This window comes from Garra rufa, chromosome 19, assembly GCF_049309525.1.
Source record: "Garra rufa chromosome 19, GarRuf1.0, whole genome shotgun sequence".
Lineage (NCBI taxonomy): Eukaryota > Metazoa > Chordata > Actinopteri > Cypriniformes > Cyprinidae > Garra > Garra rufa.
In genome coordinates, this window is record NC_133379.1 from 2,938,651 (window position 1) to 2,963,820 (window position 25,170).

Genomic DNA, 25,170 nt, shown 5'->3' on the forward strand with positions numbered 1-25,170 from the left:
CACTAACCACTATTTTTTACTTTTATATCATTTATCTGGTTGAAACATTTCATCTAATTTACTAGCTCGGGTCTAGTGAGTTATATTTGTGTAGATATTGGGGACGTATTCTCCCGATGGCTAGGTGGTAAATAAAACAGTCATACCCATTGGTCTGGACATTGGGGAGGTGTGTTTTTATGTAAATATTGACCCATCCTTGGTGTTTGACACCCCCAACCTACAGAGTTTACAGACACTCAATTTGACGCGGTTTCTACATTGGTACAAAGGCCTCCAAACACCCCTGAAACAAGATCAATGTCAGTCACATCGGCAAGAAATTTTGTTGAAATGGAAATGCACCAGGAAAGTCACGGTCTGATAAAGATTCTCGATGAAGATGAAGATTTTGCGAAACAAGAATTCACAGTGTCTGAGGATCGTACGGGGAGATTTGTGTTTGACAAGTCATTGCAGACTGTGAAACTCTACGTTTTGGATTATGAAGATATATGTATACCTGAATGTAGCTATCTGCTTTTAACGGCCGTAGACTGGACGTACTTCTACAATCAAATTTGGACAAAAATTAATTTTGGTGGAAAAATCAGGTACGTTTATCAGTGGGATGCTGTCACGCCCGGTATGAGATACCTTGCATCAACGAGACCAGAATACGTACGCCTATCTGCCTGTTGGAACAAAACGCATCATGATCAAAATCATCTCATAAGGGTAAACAAACAGCGGGAGGAATCTGAAAGAAAATTGCATCGCGATCAAAATCATCACATAAGGGTAAAGAAATATCTGGAGGAATATAAAAGAAAAGTTTTGTCTCAAAGCAGCGAGTCTGACTCTGAGGAGGACTCCGAGGATGAGTCTGATGATGACTCTGAGGAGGACTCTGATGATGACTCTGAGTATGAGTGTGATGACGCCTGGCCTCTTCCTGAGGACAACCCTTTCGGATGCTGCACAACAAATCTATATTTAGACGCGAGCGACGAACCTGTGTTAAAAACTGTTTTCTCAACCATTGACAAGCTGTTTCAGTCAAGTTAGACCAATTTCGCAGTCAGTGTTTTATTGTGGGCATCAATATGTTTTGGATGTATAGCAGCACAACAAAATTGTAAAGCATTGAGTCTTTTTTCCTCTGTTTCTTGCTATATGTTTAATTGTTTTAATAAACATTTATTGAATAAAATTTCCCTTTTGCCTCTTTTTATTCAAATTTTATCATATGTTTACACCTTTTAAACATTTGATGTCTAGTGTTGCATGTATTATTTATCACAATTGTAAATTTATTTGAAACATTTTATTATGGAATTGGCACTAAAATCTTTAACAACCTATCATTATCTTTGGTATAATAGTTACCAGTTGGTTCGTGGATCTTATTTTTTTGAGTCTATAATCTTTAATCAAAATATTATAACTAGCTTGAGCGAAACTTATCTTGGGTGCCTGACTGATTTTCAAGCCTTCCGGCCACAACCCTCTTAGACCTTACAACAAGGGTGAGGGGTGGACCCTATTAGTAAAACCAACAACTGAGGTCGTCATCAACTCTGCAGTAACTGAGTTCACCCGGACTGTGAACATAACCAGGTTTGGACGACGGAGCTACTGCAACATCTAGTTGATCAAAACAACAACAAACCTGTTTTACTGAACCACGGCTCTGCTGCAATTTTACTGCTAATAACACTTTTGGGAGTAAACGGTCAAATCCGAAATTCTAGGAAACGGTTACGTCTTGGGAAAAACTGAATTCTGGAAAGAATGTCTGAAACTACGCCAAACCTGATGGAGCACAACTGTAGGTCTGGCGCTGCTGCGGATGATCAATCGGTGTGCAGCTGTGCCGCTGGAAAAATGTGCGGTGTAAAAATCATCATAGACTCTATGTTTAAACCGTATTACCGAGGACAAATGATCAAACTGATGAACACGGTCATCGACGATGAGTGCGATCCGAATCATGATTCTACGGGGGATACTAAACGTATAACAAACCTCAAGAACGAAATGAAGATTGTAAGAAGCCTGAAAAACGAAGCATGGCCTGATGTGGCAATCGTCTATATTAACAGCAAAAAGACAATCAGCGTAACCACCAGAGAAATTCTGGGTATGTTGATGACTGCATGTAGAGATGAGTTTGGAATTGATGAAGTTCTCTGTCTGTGCACGTATGTAACAGATTTATGTGTTTCGCTGGTTTCAAAACATTATGAATCCATGAAATGTGAAATCGTTGATTCTTTTGTCGATTTTATACTTGGCGAAAACATATTGGCCTTCAGAGATTTTCTTTTGTGGCTTGACCACTGTTTGTAACGGCAGTGTGATTATTTTCTTTACTACTTGTATATTTTTGAAATAAAAGGTTGTCTTACTTTATTCATTATTCTTTTCTCTGAGTACAATTTTAATTTAATGATTTGAATAAAATCATGAAGTTCTGAATAAAAAAGATTAGTAGAAAATGATTAGTGTTTCTTATTTCTGATAAAAAACTAGGGTAGTCTTAAAGTATAAAAACAATATTTGATTCAAATTCACAGAAATATCGACGCAAATAAACAAAGAGCTTGTTACTGCATCAACAAAAAACTAGGAAACAAATTGTATGGGTCTAACAATTACAGTTGAATGTTAAACAAATTTCAATGAGAAAGAACGCAATTGTGGAAAACGGTACAATTGTTCTGGTTTTAAAGTGTAACGCTATGAAAAACTTTAGCGACGTTTCGCACACAAATAAGGTCAAGATATCTAGCAATTGTAGGCATGCTCTGAACTCTGTACTTAGCAGGGATCTGTTGTGTTGCTAGGGTATACACTGTCATTATGAATATTTGTACTTTTATATTCATTTCAAGGTTTTAATGAACACTGCTACAGAGCTTGTCCTAGCGGCATTTAATGCAATATTTTATCAAAAGTTGACACGGTGGACTGTTTGAGTGCTGTTCGTGTCTGTCACATTTTAGTTTTCATTGCTGCCTACCCTAAACTACCCAAAACCTGTAACTCTACCGTAATGATTTAAAATACATATAAATGTAATGTCTGTCACTTTTGTAACAGACTTAAAACAAATATTTAAGCTAAACAAACATGTACAATCGTGAAACATTAAGAGAACTAAGATATGGTAAAAATTGTTTGCCGCATGTTTTCATAAAAAGACCAGATTACTAAGATATGGTGACAAAAACATGACCACATGACAACACATAGCTACAGTTGCCTGTGTTTCCTGGAACAAAAACTAAAACCCTGTCCTAAAAGAATCATCCTTTTCGCTCAAAACAAGTGTGATTTATTTATTAATAAATAAATAAATGGTGTTACCAAACCATCTTCAACTTGTAACGTGTAACTTTGTGTTTTCAAATGAGATTACATGCAGCAGAGGAAGACTGAGGCCTTTTGTCTCTTGACTGCCTCGTAGACAGACTGGGGAAAAAAGCATTTTTCTAAAGTAAATTTCATTTAATTCTCATATACTGTGCTTGTTCTAGTTTTCCTGTCTGAGACTAGTCTGAGAATAGTCTTCGTCTAAAACAATGAGAAAAGGTGTACAGCTATAGTGGGGGGACAATCCGAGTCAATATAAAAATCAGTTTACAAGAGAGGATTTCAGTATTAGGTATTTGCTGATACATATTTCTTGCATAAATGTCTTTATCCTTTTCAAGGGGATGTAGTATAATGTTATGTTTCTTAATTGTAATCACGTTACACCAAGGTGACATAGTACCCCTGGCAAATCTTACAAAGGCTACTTAGACAGAAAAAAAGGTAGACGCTATTGCACATGGCCGATGGTTAGTACTCGTAGGTTTACTCCTTCAAGCGGTAATGTTGAAATAAATGAGAACAACAAATAAAGCATGAACATTGTCTTCAGCTATCTGAACAAGAGGTCATGTTATAGTGGCATGAGAAAATAAAATTATTTATAACGTTTCATAAAAATATACCCAAACGATCACAAATGAACTTTCTGTTTTCATACGGTAATTTTCCTGGTGACTTGGGCTCTTGAGTTATATAGGGTGTTTTGTGTGCACCAATTTCTTTGTTTTGTGTCTCAAGTGTTAAACTTTACTGATCCTGCAGCCTTGAGCACAATGGCAAGATATGTTTCAGTTATAATAGTAGTAAAAAACACTGAACCTTTACTTTTTGTGTTGACGGTTCATCGGATTATTATGGAGATAACATCCTAAAAGTAATACTCATTTAGTCAACCACTCTCAGGTAGAGAGTGATTTTCTGAATTTCAATTTATTTATAATCACTGAAAGTTGACGGCTTACATAGAGAAGGTCTCGTCTAAAGTCATATACAATCCAACAAACAAGATGTGAACAGATTTGTCCTGATTTCTGTAATCTGTATGCATTATGAGGCCTTTCTTACATGATGTGTAACTGGTTTTATTGAATTTAGGTTGTTGCTTACGGTTTGTATAATAGACGATAAGGTTGACTCTATTACTCTAAATTGGCCATAAACAGTTGAAACAAGCTCTACTGATACAATTAGAAAAAGCTATATGTTGTAAAATATGTTGAAGGATTAACATATCTCACCCGGTTCCCCGGCGTTGGAACCTAAGAGTAAAATTTTAAATGTTAAGAAGTAGGTATAATCTGACTTTGATGAAAACATCACTTTCCTAAACAACATTGTGTCTAACTTACACGGTAGCATGATTGCCGTTTTATCGCGAACAGTGTTGACCGCACATTTATCAGACTGATAAAGTACCAGGTGTAAAAATTTGAATTTAAGTATGTGTGTTAAATAATTGAATAAACAAATTAAAACAGTGTATAATGGTGTTGTGTTTTGCGATTACAGTCAAGCGTTCATGAGACGGGCTGTGGAGATTTCTCCTTACAACGTGAGTCTCGTATGTGTCAGAATGACTTTTTCAGAGCAACTGTATATTCTCAGGAGACCCCCAGAAAACACTCCTCACATGTGTTGTGTCATTCACGCAAAAAGTCAGTGGGTATTCGAAGAATGCATGTCTACGTAACATGAGATGTCTTTGGTGGTGTCTTTTCTCATATGTAGTAACATCCTTATGGCCCAAAATTGGGTAAAGCTCTCAATTCAAAGACATGACCATCAACATATGCTGACTGTCTACATATATTTTAGAGTAGATGAAGAATAGTGTATTTTCAGTGAAGGCTAATTATCCCCGATATTTATTATGCTGATAAAGATCCTTCAGAAAAGTATGAGTACAGCAATAATGATATTCAGATATTGGGCTCCAGATTTATATTTCTATATTTTTTATTTATATAACCTTAAAAGCAGCAACATGTTTTTGAAATAAAATAACCATTACATTTTCTAAAAGATACAACTCAAAAAGAAGTGTGTGTGAGGGGGATATACATTGAAGTTTATGATTAAAATAAGAAACTTTAGCCATCTAAAGCGAATGGTGTGAAATAAATCTAATACAAATTATTCTTTAGTTGAAATTTAAGTTTGTCTGTAGGGAAACTCCTTTTCAAGGAGAACATCTGGTTTACTCATCACCATCACGAATCAGTCTGTTTGAAGGGTCTGGAGCATCAGTTTCACATTGGAGTTTATCCCTGGGAGGACCATAGAGTTTTATTTATATTCCAACTGAAACATTTTTGCAAATATTTCATTCACAGAATGGATTTCAATGTTCGAAGAACATAATGTAAGCCATTTTTATGATTTTTATAAATTTTATAAAAGCCATGGAGATGTTTTTTGTTATCTTTAAAAGAAGTGCATGATGTGTTTTATAAGTTCAAAAACCTAAATAAAATGTTGAATTCTTGTTTAAGATGTACAGTGAATGATTTCTTTAGCTGTAGTAACATGTTTGTTTTATATTTATGATCACCTGAAAGTATTGCAAATGTTAATTTTAATAACCATGGAGATCGTCTTTAAAAAAGTGCAAGATGTGTTTTATAAGTTCAATAAACTTAAATGTTGAATACTTGTTTGAGATGTACAATGAATTATTTGTTTAGCTTTAGTAACTTGTTTGTTACTATGTTTTATCACTTCAATAAACTTAAAAATATAAATTGAATGTGGTATAATGATTTGTTTTGCTGTAGTAACATGTTTGTTACTATGTTTTATAACTTCAATAAACTTAAAAATATAAAATGAACGTTGTATAATGATTTGTTTAGCTGAAGTGACATGTTTGTTTTATATACATGATCGCCTGAAAGTATTGCAAATGTTAATTTTAATAAACATGGAGATCGTCTTTAAAAAAGTGCAAGATGTGTTTTATAAGTTCAATAAACTTAAATTTTTTATGATTTTTATAAATTTTATAGATGTTTTTTGTTATCTTTAAAAGAAGTGCATGATGTGTTTTATAAGTTCAAAAACCTAAATAAAATGTTGAATTCTTGTTTAAGATGTTTAAGATGTACAGTGAATGATTTCTTTAGCTGTAGTAACATGTTTGTTTTATATTTATGATCACCTGAAAGTATTGCAAATGTTAATTTTAATAACCATGGAGATCGTCTTTAAAAAGTGCAAGATGTGTTTTATAAGTTCAATAAACTTAAATGTTGAATACTTGTTTGAGATGTACAATGAATTATTTGTTTAGCTTTAGTAACTTGTTTGTTACTATGTTTTATCACTTCAATAAACTTAAAAATATAAATTGAATGTGGTATAATGATTTGTTTTGCTGTAGTAACATGTTTGTTACTATGTTTTATAACTTCAATAAACTTAAAAATATAAAATAAACGTTGAATAATGATTTGTTTTGCTGTAGTAACCTGTTTGTTACGATGTTTTAAATGTATGATCGCCTAAAAGTATTTTAAAGGTTTATTTTTTATAAACGTGAAGATCATCTTTAAAATAAGTGAATTATGTGATCAATAAACTTAAATGCTGAATACATGTTTAAGATGAACAATGAATGATTTGTTTCGATGTAGTAACATGTTTGTTACTTTGATGCCATGTATAATTATATATATATATATATATATATATATATATATATATAACCATCTTTTTTTAACCCTCATGGGGTCTGAGGGGGTTTGCAGCCGCTGCTGATGTTTTGTCCTACCCCGACATTTGTGTGATTCCAGTACCTTAAAACATATTTATGGTTATGATTATGCTTTAATCCGCACAAATTGCGCTACAATAATACGCACGCAAGCGTGATCGTACATGTTTGCGTATTGAGAAAACAAAATACTTGTTTAAAATTTTAGTGACAATATTGTTTTACATGTTTTTAATTTGTCTTTTGCTTGTGTTTTGTGTTTGAGTTTGTGTCGTGTTTGCTTTTTAGTTTTTAGTTTGCATGTTTGTTTGTGTTTTGTGTTTGCTTTTTGTGTTTTATTTTTCATGTTTGTTTGTGTGAGTGTTTGTGCTTAAGTCACTTTTTAGGTTGAAATGTTTATAGGACTTATCAGATCACAAATTTGTATAAACATTTGAATATTACATTGATACAACAACGTAAATGTGATTTATGATGAAATGTCTTGAGTCCTACTATAATAATTTAAATGACTTACAATATTTTATTACAAATGGAAGTGTGTTGAACTTTTTGTGTGACGGGTAGGTGTTCACTTTGTAGAGTACAAAAGCTTTATAAAAATATAGTAAATAATATTTATTAAAAAAATATAGAAATATAGAAAGTTTACTGTGATTGGGTAGGTTAAGGGTTGATACAATTTCAAATTGACATGTCCATGCATGTCCAGGTCCTCTGACATGCCCAGGCATGTCCAGGCATAATCCATATGGTTTGGTCTGTTTAAATACATTTTTCCCTTTACTTATTTTGACGTCGCTGGGTCCCCATTACAATATTTACCGCTACCTAAAAACTAGTATAAATGTTTTGCTTTGTTTTATATCATGTGTGATCACATCGTTTATATTCATTTCTTATTTATAGAAGAGAATACGACTTGGAGGACTGAATGTGTGTTTGTGTACATGATTGTGTTACACTGTTGAGGCCCAAGTGTTATCATTTATATTTTTAAAACATTAAAGACTTTGTTGATATACTTCATCATGCGGTTATGGACTCGTAACTGTTGTGATAATAGAGACTTTTCAATAATAAATATTTTTTATAGCAACTAATATATATATTGTTGAACAAGTATTTTATATACACCCATCACATGTATGGTCACTTTTTCATACAGTGTGATAGGGACTGAAACAAAAGTGTAACTGTGTAACGCGAGCTCATGAAGCACTCACGGGCAGACCTGCAATGAGTAAATGAGAGTAAAGAGGGCAAACAGACACACGCACGCTGACTTTTATTTTTCACCCTAGACTGTAAAAACGTAAGGGATTTAATGATTCAAATGTTAGAAAATGCATTATTATTAGTATTATCATTTTATTATTTAAAAGTATATATATTTATCCTTTTATAAATTCTCTCATTTTAAAACTGTTGCTGTACGGTTTTCTCGGTGCCCTAATCAGATCTTCCATAGAATCTTTGTCCCATTCCCTCTCAGGGGTTTTGTGTATCGCATCCATGTCTATGTATTTCACAGCTCTGATGCTCCGCAGATATGATGGGAAAGCCCTATTTATCTATGCTGAACGCAATCTGATACCCATGCCCTACAACACGGACGTGGGGGCTAGACCGTAAAATCGCCGAAACATTCTACAAACCTTCATTCCTCAACAAACACCGGACGGTCACGCACAGCTGCTGTATTTCTCTACCCGGATGACAGCCAAACACCGGATGGTCACGCAAAAACCCATAAACCCATCAGGAGTTAATCCCGCACCTGGGTATGAATCTCGTAAATTTGATGCAACAACCATAAACCCGTCATAAATTAATCCCGCACCTGTTAAACCCTGTCGTTAATCCTCTCAACAACCCATAAACCTGTCATCCGTTGACGTCGCACCTGCTCAATCCATCAAAACAAGGTCAGTAGAGTTCACTAGGTCAACGAGGGGTCAAACACGTGGGTGGGCACCGTGGGAAAGGGCGGGGGAGGGGCGTGGGGGAGGGGAAAGGTCAAAAGGTCAAAGCCATCAATCAAATTTTGACAGAAGCATTAGACTTATAACTACTGAGCAGTTCCAGAATTCACTGCGGAGAGAACTGTTCAAGAGCCCGCTCCAGAGATGGCAGTCCCAGAGTCCGCTCTAGAAAGACCTGTTCCCGAGCCCACTGTAGTGAGTACTGTTCAAGAGCCTGCTCCAGAGAGAGCTATCACAGAACCTGCTATAGAGGAGGTTGCTTCCGTGCCTGCTCTACAGAGAGCAGTTCCAGTGTCGGCTTCAGCCCCTGAGTCCGCTCCAGTGTCGGCTCCAGCCCCTGAGAAAATTCTATCAAAGTCTGATCCTGTTACCCTTAAGGACACCCCAAAACCTGTCTCTAAACCCGTTTCTAAGACTCATTCCTCTCTCATAGAATCCCTGACAGTATATAATGCCCTGTGTTTGTATCTAATGTTTGTTATTATTGCTGTTGGTATCTGATATCTTCGCATCCCGCATTCATGAGTTCTTTGTTTTTATAAATAAATACTACTGATCCAAGTTGGTCCAAGCCTCTGCTCTCTCCCTGCTTGCTACATTGTTACACATAAATACATACATACATACATACATACATAATGTTTTTGCATTCTTGTAATGTACATTAGCAATAAAATCAGTAAAACGGCAGAATAAATTATGGAATTATGGACTCTGTGTAGACAGTTCAGATGCTGTTATAAAGCAGTGCAAAAAAGCAATGTTTTTATTTAGCTAAGTCAGTTCAGTGTTGGTTTTGTTTAGACAGGGCTACAATATAAATTGCATTTTAATTGTGATCACAATTTCTGCAAATGTTCAAATATTGAGACAAAACACTTTTAAAATAGTGTTATACAATTTTTTCTACTAGAACCTTGTTGCTTAATACAGGGCACCTACTGGTGGTGGAAAGAGAGCTCAGTGTACCCAGGGGTCTCAAAGTGCAATGATCCAACCCTGTTCTCAGCAAACAAAGCTAGTCAGAAGTGCACCAATCACAGAAAAGACTATAAGCTATACAATTACTTTCCCTCCTGAGGTATGATGGCAAGAGCGCAGTAGTTGTGACAGACATATAAATGGGCAAACAAACTAAACACTATTCAGAGAATAGAAGTTTAAGTAAGCCACAGTGAGTAGAAGAGGGTGCAATAATTCAATTTATAATCTATATAAATTTGGTGGGACAACTCTGTATCTGTCAGCCATCTTCCCTGGTAGGTATTGCAGTTATTTATTTATAATTTTAAACGTTCACAATATCAAACTCTGAACAATTATGGTATTTTTTTGGGTTCTGCAGGCTAGTATTAAAGACAAAACAAAATAAAAATTATTTGAATATGCTGTTAATATAACCAGTTTATCTTTATGTTCAGTTTAGGTTACAAATGGACAACCTGACATTCAGATACAGTGTACTTTTAGTGGAGGGACTGCAAATTACACATCAGTCCAGCCAGCTGACCTTCATTTTTCTATTGATTGCTTATGTCTTTGCAATTTTGTCTAACATTGGGATTCTGATTCAGATATCAGCAGAAAAAAGTTTACACCAGCCTATGTACATTCTTTTCTGTCACTTACCAGTCAATGATGTAATTGGAGCAACTGTTCTCATACCACGCTTACTGAAGGACTTATTAACTGATCCCTCTGAGCGCTACATTACATATATGGAGTGTGTTTTCCAAGCTTTTTTTGTACATTTATATGGAACAACATCCCACACTATTCTAATGATCATGGCCTTTGACAGATATGTGGCAATATGCAATCCACTGCGATACCCAACTATAATGACCAATAAAATGATGGTTAAACTGTCGACAGGAGCCTGGGCTGCTGCAATAGTGCCGGTGGGGATTTTGATTGGCCTCAGTGTGCGTCTGTCCCACTGCAGATCATTTATTCCAAACCACTCTTGTGATAATCCTTCACTATTTAAACTGTCTTGTGAAAATACAGTGATTAATAATGTATATGGATTAACTTTTACTGTGGTTTTACTCACCTCTTCATTGGGGTGGGTGTTAATGACATATCTCAGAATAGCGATGGTATGTTTAAAAAGCAAAAACAAAGCAACCAACAGCAAAGCCATAAAAACTTGCAGCACTCATTTGACTGTTTATGTAATCTTGCTCATCTGTGGCTTTGTCCCAATTTTTCTTCATCGTTTCTCTGAGTATGCTGACAGTAGGAAGTTTGGGAATGTAATGTTCCATGTTATACCACCAGGATTAAACCCCATTATATATGGTTTACAAGCCAAGGAAATAAGACAAAAAGTGTTAAAACTTTGCAGAAAAAAAGTTAATTATAGCTGATATTAATTTATTTACATATCTATTTATCCAAGAAAACCACTGTAATAATGTGATTTCAGATGTTTAATGTGAAATGTTAATTTTAAAAGTGCAAAATGTGAAATACACATACATTTTTGTGTTTAGGCATATGTGAAAAAGCAGGTAACATGTATAGATAAACATACACAGAAATATAACAACATAAATATGTGATAACATTCAGCATAATTAATGAGGGCATGCTATGCAGTTGGTGTACACTAAATAAATAATTACTGTTGATTTGTTCTTTTCATCATTATAAGTGTATGATCTAACTTATTTATATGATCAATTATATGATTTAAATGATGCAATATGTGTGCAAAGAAAAAATGAAAATAATAAAAAAAGCAGATATTTGCACATGCTTAGTATTACCGGTAAAATGTTGATTTTGGTAAATAATAGGGGATATAGTTGTTTACAATGCTATTTAGTGTCAGTTATACTGTATGTATGAATGTTATGTATGTATCTATTAATTTATTAAGTCACCACCTTGGAGACTAGTGTTAATTCTAACTATATACCCATGTTACTTAGACTGGTTTTGTGGTCCCTGGGGGGTGTTCCATAAACCAAGTTTACCAAATAAGTCAGGCTTATTTCAGTTAGTCTGACTTATTTTGAGCCAAATCAAGTGACAATAAGTCAGACTAACTGAAATAAGTGTGACTTATTTGGTAAACTTGGTTTATGGAACACTCCCCTGGTCTCACACACACACACACACACACACACACACACACAAAAACACAAACACACGCACACGCACACGCACGTGCGCGCACGCGCACGCACGCACACACACACACACACACACACACACACACACACACACACACAAAAGCCTGATCTACAGGTGAACTAAACCTGGCAGCCAAAATATGGGCCATAAAAAGGCCATGAGAGATCCATATCTCTGCCACCTGTGTGACCATAGCTGGCCCTATTCTTGTCCTATATGCTTGGCCACATGTCAGCCATAACCTCCTAGATAAATAATCACAAAAAAGACAGTATTCTTAGCAAATATTTAATCATGTTATCATCAAAGCATTGACACCTGACATTTAAAGTTTAAACAACTCATCTCTGAAACACCACTCCCCTGTCAGTTCTGCAATAAAAATGAAATAAGTAGAAGTTCTGTGCCATGTTTTAGTTCATGAAGTTTTATTTTAAATGTAACACTTGATCATCCATGTTTATAATCATGAAGTTTCATGCTTTGTCTAAAGCTTGACTGTCCATGTTTCTGGTAAAGAACAAAATTGACTTCACATACACTTGAACATCCATGTTTCTACTCAGAGTTTCACTTCACGACTTAGGGCTGGGCGATAAAACGATAACGATATATATCGCGATAGACAAGAGATCGATATCAATAAAAAATGTGTTCGATAAAACGTTCGATATTTTGTATTCTTCGTCGGCCCGCCCAGCCCCCCTTTAACGTTCAGTTCATAGCGCCAGATCACAATAGAAGTTAAGGTTATCTTTCCTACAGAACGGGTCCTTGTTGTTGTATTAAACAAACTAAATAGCCTTATGTTATTAATCTTATTTACACGACGGCATGTCATTTCTGTCTCTACATGATCGCGCGTTTACAATGTCTCCTCACAGACGGGATCGCGGACTCCATTCATAAAAACGGACTTTACTATAGGGGGAATGCCGCGGAATTCGTCGATTTTTGGACCAATAAATCAACAGTTGGTCTGTTAATTAATTCAGATCGCGATATGGACTAGTGTCTGTGAAAACTGAAATGCAAAAAGACCGTTTCAATAAGAATCCTGCATGTTCCGTTTGCCTCTATGTGTATGAATGGAGGAGACGCGTTTTATTTTCACTACACGCATACTGCACACGTGACGCTCCCGCTAATTTTTGGCCTTTGCATCTCACATGAACAGACAAACTCCAATAAATACATCTCCAAAGCTGCTGTGAGTGTCACTTTTTGTCAATTTTACCGTTTCATTAGTGAAACTAGCATCATTCATACTGTATTACACACTGAAACTTCACGGCAACCTGTCAAAATAAAAGTACGGTTTAACATGTAACAGAACAATATTAGTCTTGTATTACTTTATACAGTATAATGTAGGTGTTTATATGTTCACATTTAAATAATTTACATAAAACAATATATATGATAAATTAAAATAAAGAGTCACCACTTAATTGTTGAAAAAATACTATTATTATTAAACCTTTTTTTAACTGAATATAATTTTTCTTCTATGTATTAATTTTAACAGTAAAGCTCCGTTTATTTTTATTTTTAAAAATAAATCAGTGATTTTGCTTTCATTTGATTATCAGAAAAATTAAAACAAGAATTTCTGAAAAAAAAAAAAAAGATCGTAAGGCCCTATTGTTCAAAATGTTGAAAGTTTTGGACTTATTTTTTTCACTTAAATAAATATTTTTGTTATTACACAAAGTATAGGCTAAAGTACCGGGAAAGAAGTAATGTTGGCTACTGGCAACCAGCAATCTGTGCAGAAATAAATATTATCAGCCAAGTACTTTGCAACAACCTCTGACCTGTGGTCAAGCCGTACTTCTGGGCCATACATTAGCTTGACCATTCACTTCATCGACAATGAATGGGGTTTGAACTGAGGATTAAGAGATAATTAAGTGCATATTGTGACTTTAGACTTATGTTTACATTTTAATTATTTGAGTTTTCCATGGTTGTTGACATTTCTGTCTTAATAACTGAGGGGATTATGATCAGAGGCAGGTTAAGTTTAAAATAAAAATGCTTGAGTGTAATATATTTTTCTCCTGGTCCTTATTTTAAATGGGTCATAAAAATATCAATAATTATCGATATCGACCGATATGAAACACTGATATCGTGATATAGTTTTCAGCCATATCGCCCAGCCCTACTTCACGTAACACTTTCAAATGACTCTGAAACGTTCATCATTCTGTTAATGAACAAGTTGCACTCTGAACAAAGCCTTGGAACATCCATTCCTAAAGTCTGTTAATCTGTATTTTTCTTTGGCCTCAGATGAAAAACACAAGTGGTGTATAATTAGCTTTTGCATCAGGTAACAGGTAACATTGGATAAAATACAATATTACCACACAAACTGAACGTATGACAAACATTCTGTATTGTCTTTTACCATCTACCCATCTTCCAGTTTTAATTATCGTTTCTTACTTCCCCCAGCCCCTCATTGTTTTGATTGTCTGAAATAGCCCAAATTCTGACTGTCTACTATGGGTAAAAGATAAATTTACACATCTCAGGAACACACTACCACTTTCTCTTGTAGTAGTTTAAGCTTAAAATGACTGTGTGAAATATGTATAGATTAATTCTACTTGGGATTTTTTTAATTTTACTTCTTTTAAATTCAGTGTATGTTTTTGTTATGCAACCTTGAGCTTGTGTTGAGGTACTACATACATAAAATGTTCTCTCTCTCCTTCATTTTCTTAATCTCTTATAGAGTGCATTCATGCTTTAAGCATTTAAATAAAGAGAGATAGAAAACAATTGTGATGACAATATCCACACCAAAAACATTTTTGAAAACTAGACAAAATGACAAAAGGTACAAGACTGTTTACGTAAATGCTTTAGAAAGAACTGCAATCCCATGAAGCACTGCATTATCAAATTAAAAACAGCAGTGATAGTGTAGATTTTCCACAAAGAATTGTGGAAAAAAGTAGAATATACATAAAAGTGGAAAAGACGCAACACTTATTTGTACATTACAAATGTCTTTACAGAATTTTTGTGTGTGTGAGCATGCACAGATTGCAAAAATCACTGGCAATGTGAATTAACCATAATCAGATAATCCTGAGGGGAATCCCGTGACACACTATCAGTGCATTCTGAAAAGGGCTAAACAATATACTCACAGCTTTGGTAACTGGATGTTTGCTGGATGTCCCAGGTGTAGTGTGGCTCATGGAGCCTTGAAGGTTCAGAGTGCCCTGGATATCCCTACGTTTGTGGGGTGGTCTTCTGACCTCGAAGTTGGCATGTCTTAAAAGAGCCTCGTGTGCTTGATTTACTTGATGTACAGCTCTCAGAGAGAACATGATGCCAGGCATACCTCCTACAAGATACAAAATACCTTAGTCCTTTAACAGCTGTAATAAAATGCACTGTAATTTAAAAAAAAAAAAAAGTTGACACTTCTTACTTGTTTTTTGACTTTGTTCCTTAAATGCCTTCCATCTCATCAATAGGGATGTCAGGAGTACTGTGGCAGAGCTTAGGGTCTAATTTGGCTTCCCAGGGTCTAACTTGTTGTGCTGTCTAGGAATATTTGGAGCATCAGGTATGGAACACATTCTGCTTAAAAGTACACAATTTTTTGGTCATTTATCTGCTGTGATAAAATACATTATTATTTTAAAAAGCAGAAGCTTCCTGCCCTTCTCTTAAATTTTGGTTAATGCAGGCGTTCTTCTGTCTCATTATCCTCATAATCATCATCATTATGATCTTCTTCTCCAGGGAAAAGAGTGTTCTTGGGTCTAACACATTTACGAATTTCAAGATATACTTTTATGTGTTAATGTGGCGTAAAACATTAATATAAACAAATAAATCAAACCAAACCCCTACTTTCTTTTTCTTTGAAATTGGTTAGTTCCTTCCATCAGTCCGATCAACAGCTAGAGGTAGTTTACGTCTTGCTTCCTTGTAGTCATCTGAAGTAGCAGCATAACAAAAAGAAGAAATTTAAAAAGTAAAACAGTGATTTTAAATATTACTATTAATTCAATTTGAAAGACAAGGTGGCAAAATATAAATCACAAGATGTGAAAATAATTTTGGCCTTATGGGGCTATGAAGCAGAAAAAAATATCTATATTATTTTTTAACATTTCATATATGCTAGATAAAATGCTAGTCATGTTGTAATTTAAAATGTGCACATTATTGATTATGTTTAAACATACAACAAATTAAATAACTTTTTGTTTGCATATTTTAAACATAACACTTGAAATGATTTGGGTGTCATTCCAGGCACTTTTGAACATCAATTACAACTGGTTATTGTGATAATTTTGGTCACTATAAAGGTGATACCAATTTTTCCACAACCATTAATCTCTTGTAACATTTGGAGTGTATTGACAATGATTATTGATGAACATTTATAAAGTTTAGTTTAATTCAAATAAACTATTCAAGGTGAAGTAGAATAAAAACATGTATACCCCTTTCCATGCATTTACTCAATTTCAACATGACATACACCACTAATGAAATTCCAAAACATTGGTCCAACAAAAATGCATAATTTTATCTTTAATTTAACCTTACAAACATTGGCTCCAACCACAAATGACATTACAATTAATTACAACCCTAATCATCTGTCAAAGACGATTCAATTTAAGTGAAATAAGAAAAATACTCACTTTTTTAGGAATAACGTTAGTGACAGTTTCTTGTTTTTACAACACGTAGATTAAAACTGCGTTCACGTGCTGCTAAAACAAGGGCACACGTGTATACTTTTTACTTAGGTTTTAGGATAATATCGATAGCACCTGAACGCAGTGCGGTAAAGTTGGTTTTATATGGACATTCGTTTGACATTCGGCTTGGAAATTTTGGGAGCGTCTCTAAAGTGTGAACAAAAAAACAAAAACAAAAAAACAAACACACACACACGGCTATAAAACATACGTAGCATTATACAAATGTACTATTAAACATTTTAACAAAAAATGTTTTGGTACAAAAACACATTAGCTTACACAACGATTTTTTAAAATGTCTTCATACTTCATACTTCTTTACTTGATACTTCTTCATGCTTCTTCACCATGGTACACAACTGTAGAAAAGGATGGTGAGTTGCGCCCCCTGCTGGACACATTTATCCATTCACATCATACAGGAGGCAGTATAGCGAGAGAGTATTAGATCACGTACTGATCATGCACCGATCATGCAAGCGGACAGCCAATCGGAAAGCAGCTCTGATCTAGCGGCTGCGCTAAGGAACTGTTAGTTTCGTTTTCCACTCTGTTATGGAGGGACGGTTCGTAGTTCACTTTCCTCCTAATTCCTGCCTAATTTGTGTGCGTCAATGACGAAAAGTACGTGTTTAATTATATTGTATGTTGCTGTTATTGCTGCGTAAGATTATTCAATGGTATTGAGAATATTGTTTTATGTGTAAGTGAAGAGATACGCAGCAGGCTGCGGCCTTGCACGGATGAATGTTTTTCTAAACATACGCGTGTAAACTCAGAGATGTAAATCAGGCCGGTTTAGCTCAGCGCTGTTAATGCGATTGCAATCTATTTCTTTTTATTTAACATTACATTATTTGGAAGTGTGATTTGAGATATCTACCCATGTTTATGTAAATTTATTTAGTTTATTAAGCTCAGTCAAGTTTAATGAAGCACAGTATGTATGTATATTACATTACAATGTTATGTACAGATGTTTAAATGTGTCAAGGTGATCTTGTTTATTGTAAACTCACTTAATTTATGTATATTTCTCCTTTCTTTGTTTAGACCACACAAACTTGTATAATAAAGCCATTTAATTGGTGTTCCTGTCTCCGTGTCCTTACCGACACTCCATGGCGACGGCCAATTTTACCTAGCAACCAGTCCACCTTTACTACAAAATTTGGTCCTTCGAGCCGGATCGGGTCGTTACCATGGCAACCCCTAAATCTGCCCCTACCTCATCCCAATGTCCACGCAGAGCAGTTCAGAGACGTGCCTACCTAGATGACTACGAGGTCGACTATGCTGGACACCCATCCGGGCAGGTTGTAAGACCTAAAGGGAAGGCAGTGAAGACTTCAACTCCCATCTCATCTCACCAACCCTTTGGAACGACTGGTTCATCAGAGGAATTTATGCTGCAGATAATGGAAATTACAAAGCAGCAAAGTGAGACCGCTAGACGCCAAACAGAGCTCTTGGAGAAAGTCCTGCTACACAGCACTCCTCAAGCATCTACCCACTCCTCACGAGCATCATCACGGCATCAGACACCTCGGACCCAGATCCTGCAATCAGTGGAGAGGGGACAGCCGAAATCTAATGTAAGCCCTCATGATGTAAGTGCAGATCCAAGTCTCTGGCCACAGCCTGCCAAACCTTTAGCCCCATTCGTTGAGGAGCTTTCCCAGGCTCTGAGTAAAACACAAATTAGAGACACTCTTTTCCAATCACCACCTCTTGTGAGCAGACAGACCACTCTGTCGTCATATCAGTATGCTTCGCCATGCCGTAGCACCAACTCAGATCCAGCCAGAATCCAACTGCGTGACAGAGCAGAGCCCTGGATGAAACCGTTGCCTCCACCACCCGAACAGAAACAGAGCCAGCCCACCCAGCCTCCTATCTACCAAATACCACCCCCAGAGGGTTTTCCGACACACAGTCAGTTTGCTTCAGAGACTGAGCCAACGCCACAAACTTCACACCCAACTACAACATTCCAGCCTAGGGTTGATGCTGTGTCCTACACCCCTCAACTCTCTTCATACTGGCTTCCAACAGTAGAAGGTCCCACTTTCCCAGACTTCATTAAGGAGGACAGAGCCCAGTATGTAGAACTCAGAATCGCTTTGGACAATCATATTCTGATTGGCTTCATCACTCTGTCTCCTCTCCACCAGTAAGCTGGTGTGTGGTGGGCGTTCTGGCGCATTATGGCTGCCGTCGCATCATCCAGGTGGATGCTGCACACTGGTGCTGGATGAGAAGATACCCCTGACACTGTAAAGCGCTTTGAGTGTCTAGAAAAGCGCTATATAAATGTAACAAATTATTATTATTAATTATTAATTAATCTGCTTCTCCCCCAGTTACCAGAGCATTATAAGTACTCCATCCTCCTGAAACATGTGAAGGTGCCTAATGCACACAGACTGGTTTTAGCACATGCAGAGTCAGTTACGCCGTACACTAATGCTCTGCAAGCCCTCGACAGAAGATATGGCCGGCCCTATCAGTTTGTGTTGAGGGAAATAGAAGCTTTGGAGAACCTACCACCTATCCGTGCTGGTGAAGAGCGGGCATTCGATGACTTCTCCCTCAGAGTCCAAGCCATAGTTGGCATGCTCAAAGCCCTTAAGGGGGATGGTATTGAAGAACTGCACAGCGGGTCAAATGTGAAACGTCTTTTGAACCGCCTTCCTCGTTCACAACAAACCCAATTCAGGACGCATCACCTCAAAAGAAACCCAGATAAGACTAAGTTCTCCCTCCTTGAGTTTGCAGATTGGCTGCAGCTGGAAGCTAACTGTATGGAGTTTGATCCAATTGAGGAGTCCAGAGCCACAAAACGAGATCAAAGAGCAGTAATTCGGGGACAGAGCAAACAAACCACCATACTGCATGGCGTAGAGCAAAGGCAGGGCATAGAACCAACAACCAAGTCCAAGTCGGTTCACCCCAAAGTATCTACCAAGCCTAAAGTTATCTGCCCATATTGCAGCGCAGAACATTACCTCAGCCAGTGTACCACATTTACAGCATTAACCAAGGAGCAAATGGTTTGTTGGATTAAAGACAATAAACGCTGCTGGAAATGTGCACGATCCCATATGGCCAAAGACTGTGACCTAAAGAGGCCTTGCTACCTTTGTCAAGCTAAGCACCTCTCCGTGCTTCACGACATCAACCAACGAAAGGGTGAGGTCACCAATGGAAACAGTAGCCTTTACAACTCCACCACAGAGACTCTCTATCTAGACCAACCTCGCTGTGGCGGGAAAGTATTCCTGAAAGTTGTTAAGGTTACCATCCATTACCAGCAGAAAGTTTTGGATACCTTTGCTGTACTCAATGATGGCTCAGAACGAACCATTCTGCTCGCCACAGCTGCACAGCAGCTTGGTCTGAAGGGTAAGCCAGAACAACTGAATTTACGGACAGTACATCAGGACATTGCCTGGCACTTCTGTAACCTTCAGCATATCCACCCCAAGTAACCCAAGGGAAAGGTTCAGTATCCAGGGAGCCTTTACCGCAGACCAATTGGGACTGGCAGAGTATACCTACCCAGTGAGTACCCTGCAGGAGAAATACCGACACCTCAGAGGTATACCCATAACACCTCTGGTCAAAGCTCGTCCCCTACTGCTTATTGGTTCAGATCACACTGAGCTCATCACCCCAATTGAACCAGTGCGACTGGGTCCACCCGGAGGTCCCGCCGCAGTCAGAACTCGCCTTGGCTGGACCTTGCAAGGCCCCTCCAAACATCTCCAGGATCAACTCTCAGTCTCGCAGTGTCTGTTTACATCTAACTGCTCACCATCTGCAGAGCTGTACCGCCAAGTTGAACGGTTATGGCAGTTAGATATTCTGCCTTATCGCAGTGAAAAGACGATAGTAAGGTCACAACAAGACCAAGAAGCGCTGAATATGCTGGAGACACAGACAGTGCGGGTGAAAGTAGAAGGAGTTGACCGATACGCCACACCACTTCTGAGAGTTAAAACCATGCCTCTGCTACAAGCTCCGAAGGAAGCAGTGATGTGTCACCTCCGTAACATCGAACGCCGACTAGCCAAAGACCCGCCTTTAGCTAGCAAGTACCAGGAAGAGATTCAAAAACTGGAGAATGCTGGTTATGCCACTAAAATAACTTCTCAAGAAGCGGCTCTGTCTACAGAATCCTGGTATTTGCCCCACCATATTGTAACCCACAACGAAAAACACAGAGTGGTGTTCAATTGCTCGTACACCTACAAGGGGGAAAATCTAAACAAGCAGCTGTTACCTGGACCTACATTGGGCCCCTCTCTCCTTGGAGTGTTAATTCGCTTCAGAGAACATCAAGTTGCCATAAGTGGAGACATCAAAGGGATGTTTCACCAGGTCCGACTGCTTGCCCAAGATAAACCCCTCCTGTGGTTCTTATGGCGGAACCTACAGCCGGAAAACCCACCAGATGTGTACGAGTGGCAGGTCCTTCCATTTGGCACAACCTGTAGCCCCTGTTGTGCGACATTTGCAGTTCAGCGACACGTTTTCACTCATTGCCAGCAGGGTGATAAGATGCGACAGTCAGTTGAACGGTGCTTTTATGTCGACAACTGTTTACAGAGCACTGCTTCTCCAGTTGAGGCCCGTGAGTTGATCGATGGATTAAGGTCCCTGCTGGCGTCAGGTGGGTTTGAAATCCGTCAATGGGCGAGCAACAAAGCCTCAGTGGTTAACCATCTCCCAAAAGAGGCCAGATCAGAGAACACAGAGTTGTGGATTTCTCAAAGTCAATCAGATCCACAAGAAATGACCCTGGGATTAAGCTGGCATTGCATACCAGACACAGTCCATTACCGTCATCGCTTGCTCTCCTATCATGAAGTCACAATGAGAAACATCTACAGAGTCCTCGCCAGCCAGTATGACCCTCTGGGCTACATAATCCCCTTCACCACCAGGGCTAAAGTGCTAGTGCGACAGTTATGGGTAAAGGAACGAGAATGGGACGACCCCCTTCTCCCTTCTGAACATCTTAAGGCCTGGCAAAGATGGGAAACAGAACTGGAGCACCTACCATTGATCACCATGCCTCGGTGTTATGTATCAGCTGCACTAGATGTTCCAGAGGCAGAACGAGAACTCCACATATTCTGTGATGCCTCTGAGGCAGTCTACGGGTCAGTAGCATACCTTCGTACTGACTACCAAGGACAGGTTGAGTTGGCGTTCATTCATGCCAGATCTAGAGTAGCTCCGAAAAGGCAACAATCAGTATCTAGACTTGAGCTTTGCGCCGCTCTCACTGGAGCACAGTTAGCCAAGCTACTCCATAACGAGCTCTCATTGGAGATCAAGAATACATTCTTGTGGAGTGACTCAACAACAGTACTCACCTGGCTGACATCAGAATCCTGCAGATTTAAAGTTTTTGTAGGAACTAGAGTATCTGAGATACAAGAACTTACTGAAGGTCACTGCTGGCGCTATGTAGATTCAGAAAACAATGTCGCTGACGACATTACACGTGGCAAAACCCTGCTCGAGTTATCCCAACCCACTAGATGGAGTAAGGGGCCAGAATTTCTCTACCTACCACCTGAATCATGGCCAGAAAGTCCTGCCATTGGTATAAATGAGGACCCCACTGAGCTCCGTGCTACAAAATTTTGTGGCCTCACTTCAGCTGATCCAGGATTATCACTGCCAGATCCTAAGCAGTTCTCAACCTTTGAGGAACTCCTAGAGGCTACTTGCAGGTCCATGCACGGGGCGGCGGGGAAAAGTGATGAGCCGAGAGCATTGGAGTACGAACAGGCTGAGAGAAGTTTATTGAGACAAGTCCAGTTAGACAGTTTCCCCACAGAGTATCATGCTCTCAAAACTGGTAAGCCTATCCTTCATCCAGCCGTTTACTCACATTATCACCGGAGCTGGATGAAACAACTGCACTCATCCACGTGGGAGGACGTCTGCGCCGAGCCACCCACTTGAGCTACAATACAGTGCATCCAATCGTCTTAGACCCAAAGCACCCTATCACTCACCTTCTGATAAAGAAATACGATACCAAACTCTGCCACCCTGGTCCAGAAAGGGTCTTTGCAGAAATGAGAAGATATTACTGGATCCTCCGAGGAAGAGAGGCAATACGCCGCCATCAGCGTACCTGTGTTGAATGCCAAAGATGGAGGGCTAAACCGAACATTCCAAAGATGGCAGAACTCCCTCCCGCCAGACTCCGCCTCATGAAACCAGCCTTCTATTCTACAGGGGTGGATTGCTTCGGCCCATTTCTGATAAAACGAGGGAGGAGCAATGAAAAGAGGTGGGGAATAGTTTTCAAATGCATGACTACCCACTGTGTTCACTTAGATTTGCTGAGTAACATGGACACAGACTCATTTCTAATGGCTCTGCGGCGCATGGTCGCTCGACGTGGGACCCCCGCTGAAATCCTGGCAGATCAGGGCACCAATTTCCGAGGCGGTGATAAAGAGTTACAGACAGCTTTCACTGCCATGAGCCCACATCTCCAAACCCAGTTAGCAAATCAGAAGATCCAGTTTAACTACAACCCCCCAAACGCCCCACATTTCGGAGGTATGTGGGAGCGTGAAATCCGCTCAGTTAAAAGTGCCCTACATACCACCGTAGGATCCCAAACTCTGACAGAGGAAGTCCTCAGAACACTTCTTGTAGAGGTTGAGGCCATACTCAATGCAAAACCACTGGGGTATGTCTCCTCTGATGTGGCGGATCCAGATCCGGTGACCCCAAACTACCTGTTGATGGGGCGGCCTGATGCATCACTGCCTCAGGTTGTCTACCCAGAATCTGAGATTCTTAGTCGGAAAAGATGGCGGCACTCACAAGTAATGGCAGATCAGTTTTGGACAAGTTTTATTAAGAATTATTTGCCCGCTCTGCAACCACGTCAAAAATGGACGAGTGACTCTGACAATCTCACACCTGGAACTGTTGTGATGATAATAGACCACCAACTCCCTCGAGGTTTGTGGCCTGTTGGCAAAGTAATAACCACATACCCTGGATCAGATGGTTGTGTTCGTTCAGCAAAGATTGAAGTAAAAAACAAACTCTACCATCGACCAGTGGCTCGTCTCATTACACTGCCTGCCATCCTCCGAGGAAGAGAGGCAATACGCCGCCATCAGCGTACCTGTGTTGAATGCCAAAGATGGAGGGCTAAACCGAACATTCCAAAGATGGCAGAACTCCCTCCCGCCAGACTCCGCCTCATGAAACCAGCCTTCTATTCTACAGGGGTGGATTGCTTCGGCCCATTTCTGATAAAACGAGGGAGGAGCAATGAAAAGAGGTGGGGAATAGTTTTCAAATGCATGACTACCCACTGTGTTCACTTAGATTTGCTGAGTAACATGGACACAGACTCATTTCTAATGGCTCTGCGGCGCATGGTCGCTCGACGTGGGACCCCCGCTGAAATCCTGGCAGATCAGGGCACCAATTTCCGAGGCGGTGATAAAGAGTTACAGACAGCTTTCACTGCCATGAGCCCACATCTCCAAACCCAGTTAGCAAATCAGAAGATCCAGTTTAACTACAACCCCCCAAACGCCCCACATTTCGGAGGTATGTGGGAGCGTGAAATCCGCTCAGTTAAAAGTGCCCTACATACCACCGTAGGATCCCAAACTCTGACAGAGGAAGTCCTCAGAACACTTCTTGTAGAGGTTGAGGCCATACTCAATGCAAAACCACTGGGGTATGTCTCCTCTGATGTGGCGGATCCAGATCCGGTGACCCCAAACTACCTGTTGATGGGGCGGCCTGATGCATCACTGCCTCAGGTTGTCTACCCAGAATCTGAGATTCTTAGTCGGAAAAGATGGCGGCACTCACAAGTAATGGCAGATCAGTTTTGGACAAGTTTTATTAAGAATTATTTGCCCGCTCTGCAACCACGTCAAAAATGGACGAGTGACTCTGACAATCTCACACCTGGAACTGTTGTGATGATAATAGACCACCAACTCCCTCGAGGTTTGTGGCCTGTTGGCAAAGTAATAACCACATACCCTGGATCAGATGGTTGTGTTCGTTCAGCAAAGATTGAAGTAAAAAACAAACTCTACCATCGACCAGTGGCTCGTCTCATTACACTGCCTGCCATCCCAGATGATGACCCTACAACAGACTAGGAAGATAAAAAGTACATTTGCACAACAAATGTAGGGGCGGCTGT

The 25,170-nt window shown here is 38.7% G+C and overlaps 1 protein-coding gene across 1 annotated transcript; it reads left to right on the plus strand.

The window, feature by feature from the left end:
- Window positions 1-10,484: 10,484 nt before the first annotated feature.
- LOC141292756 (olfactory receptor 52N2-like) lies at window positions 10,485-11,429 on the plus strand. Its single transcript, XM_073824799.1, has one exon. It carries the CDS (start codon window positions 10,491-10,493, stop codon window positions 11,427-11,429), a length of 939 nt encoding a protein of 312 aa, XP_073680900.1. The 5' UTR covers window positions 10,485-10,490.
- Window positions 11,430-25,170: the final 13,741 nt, after the last annotated feature.

What these genes read in the sequence shown, in the direction of transcription:
- LOC141292756 (XM_073824799.1), top strand. Translation starts at nt 10,491, where the DNA reads ATGGACAACCTGACATTCAGATACAGTGTACTTTTAGTGGAGGGACTG.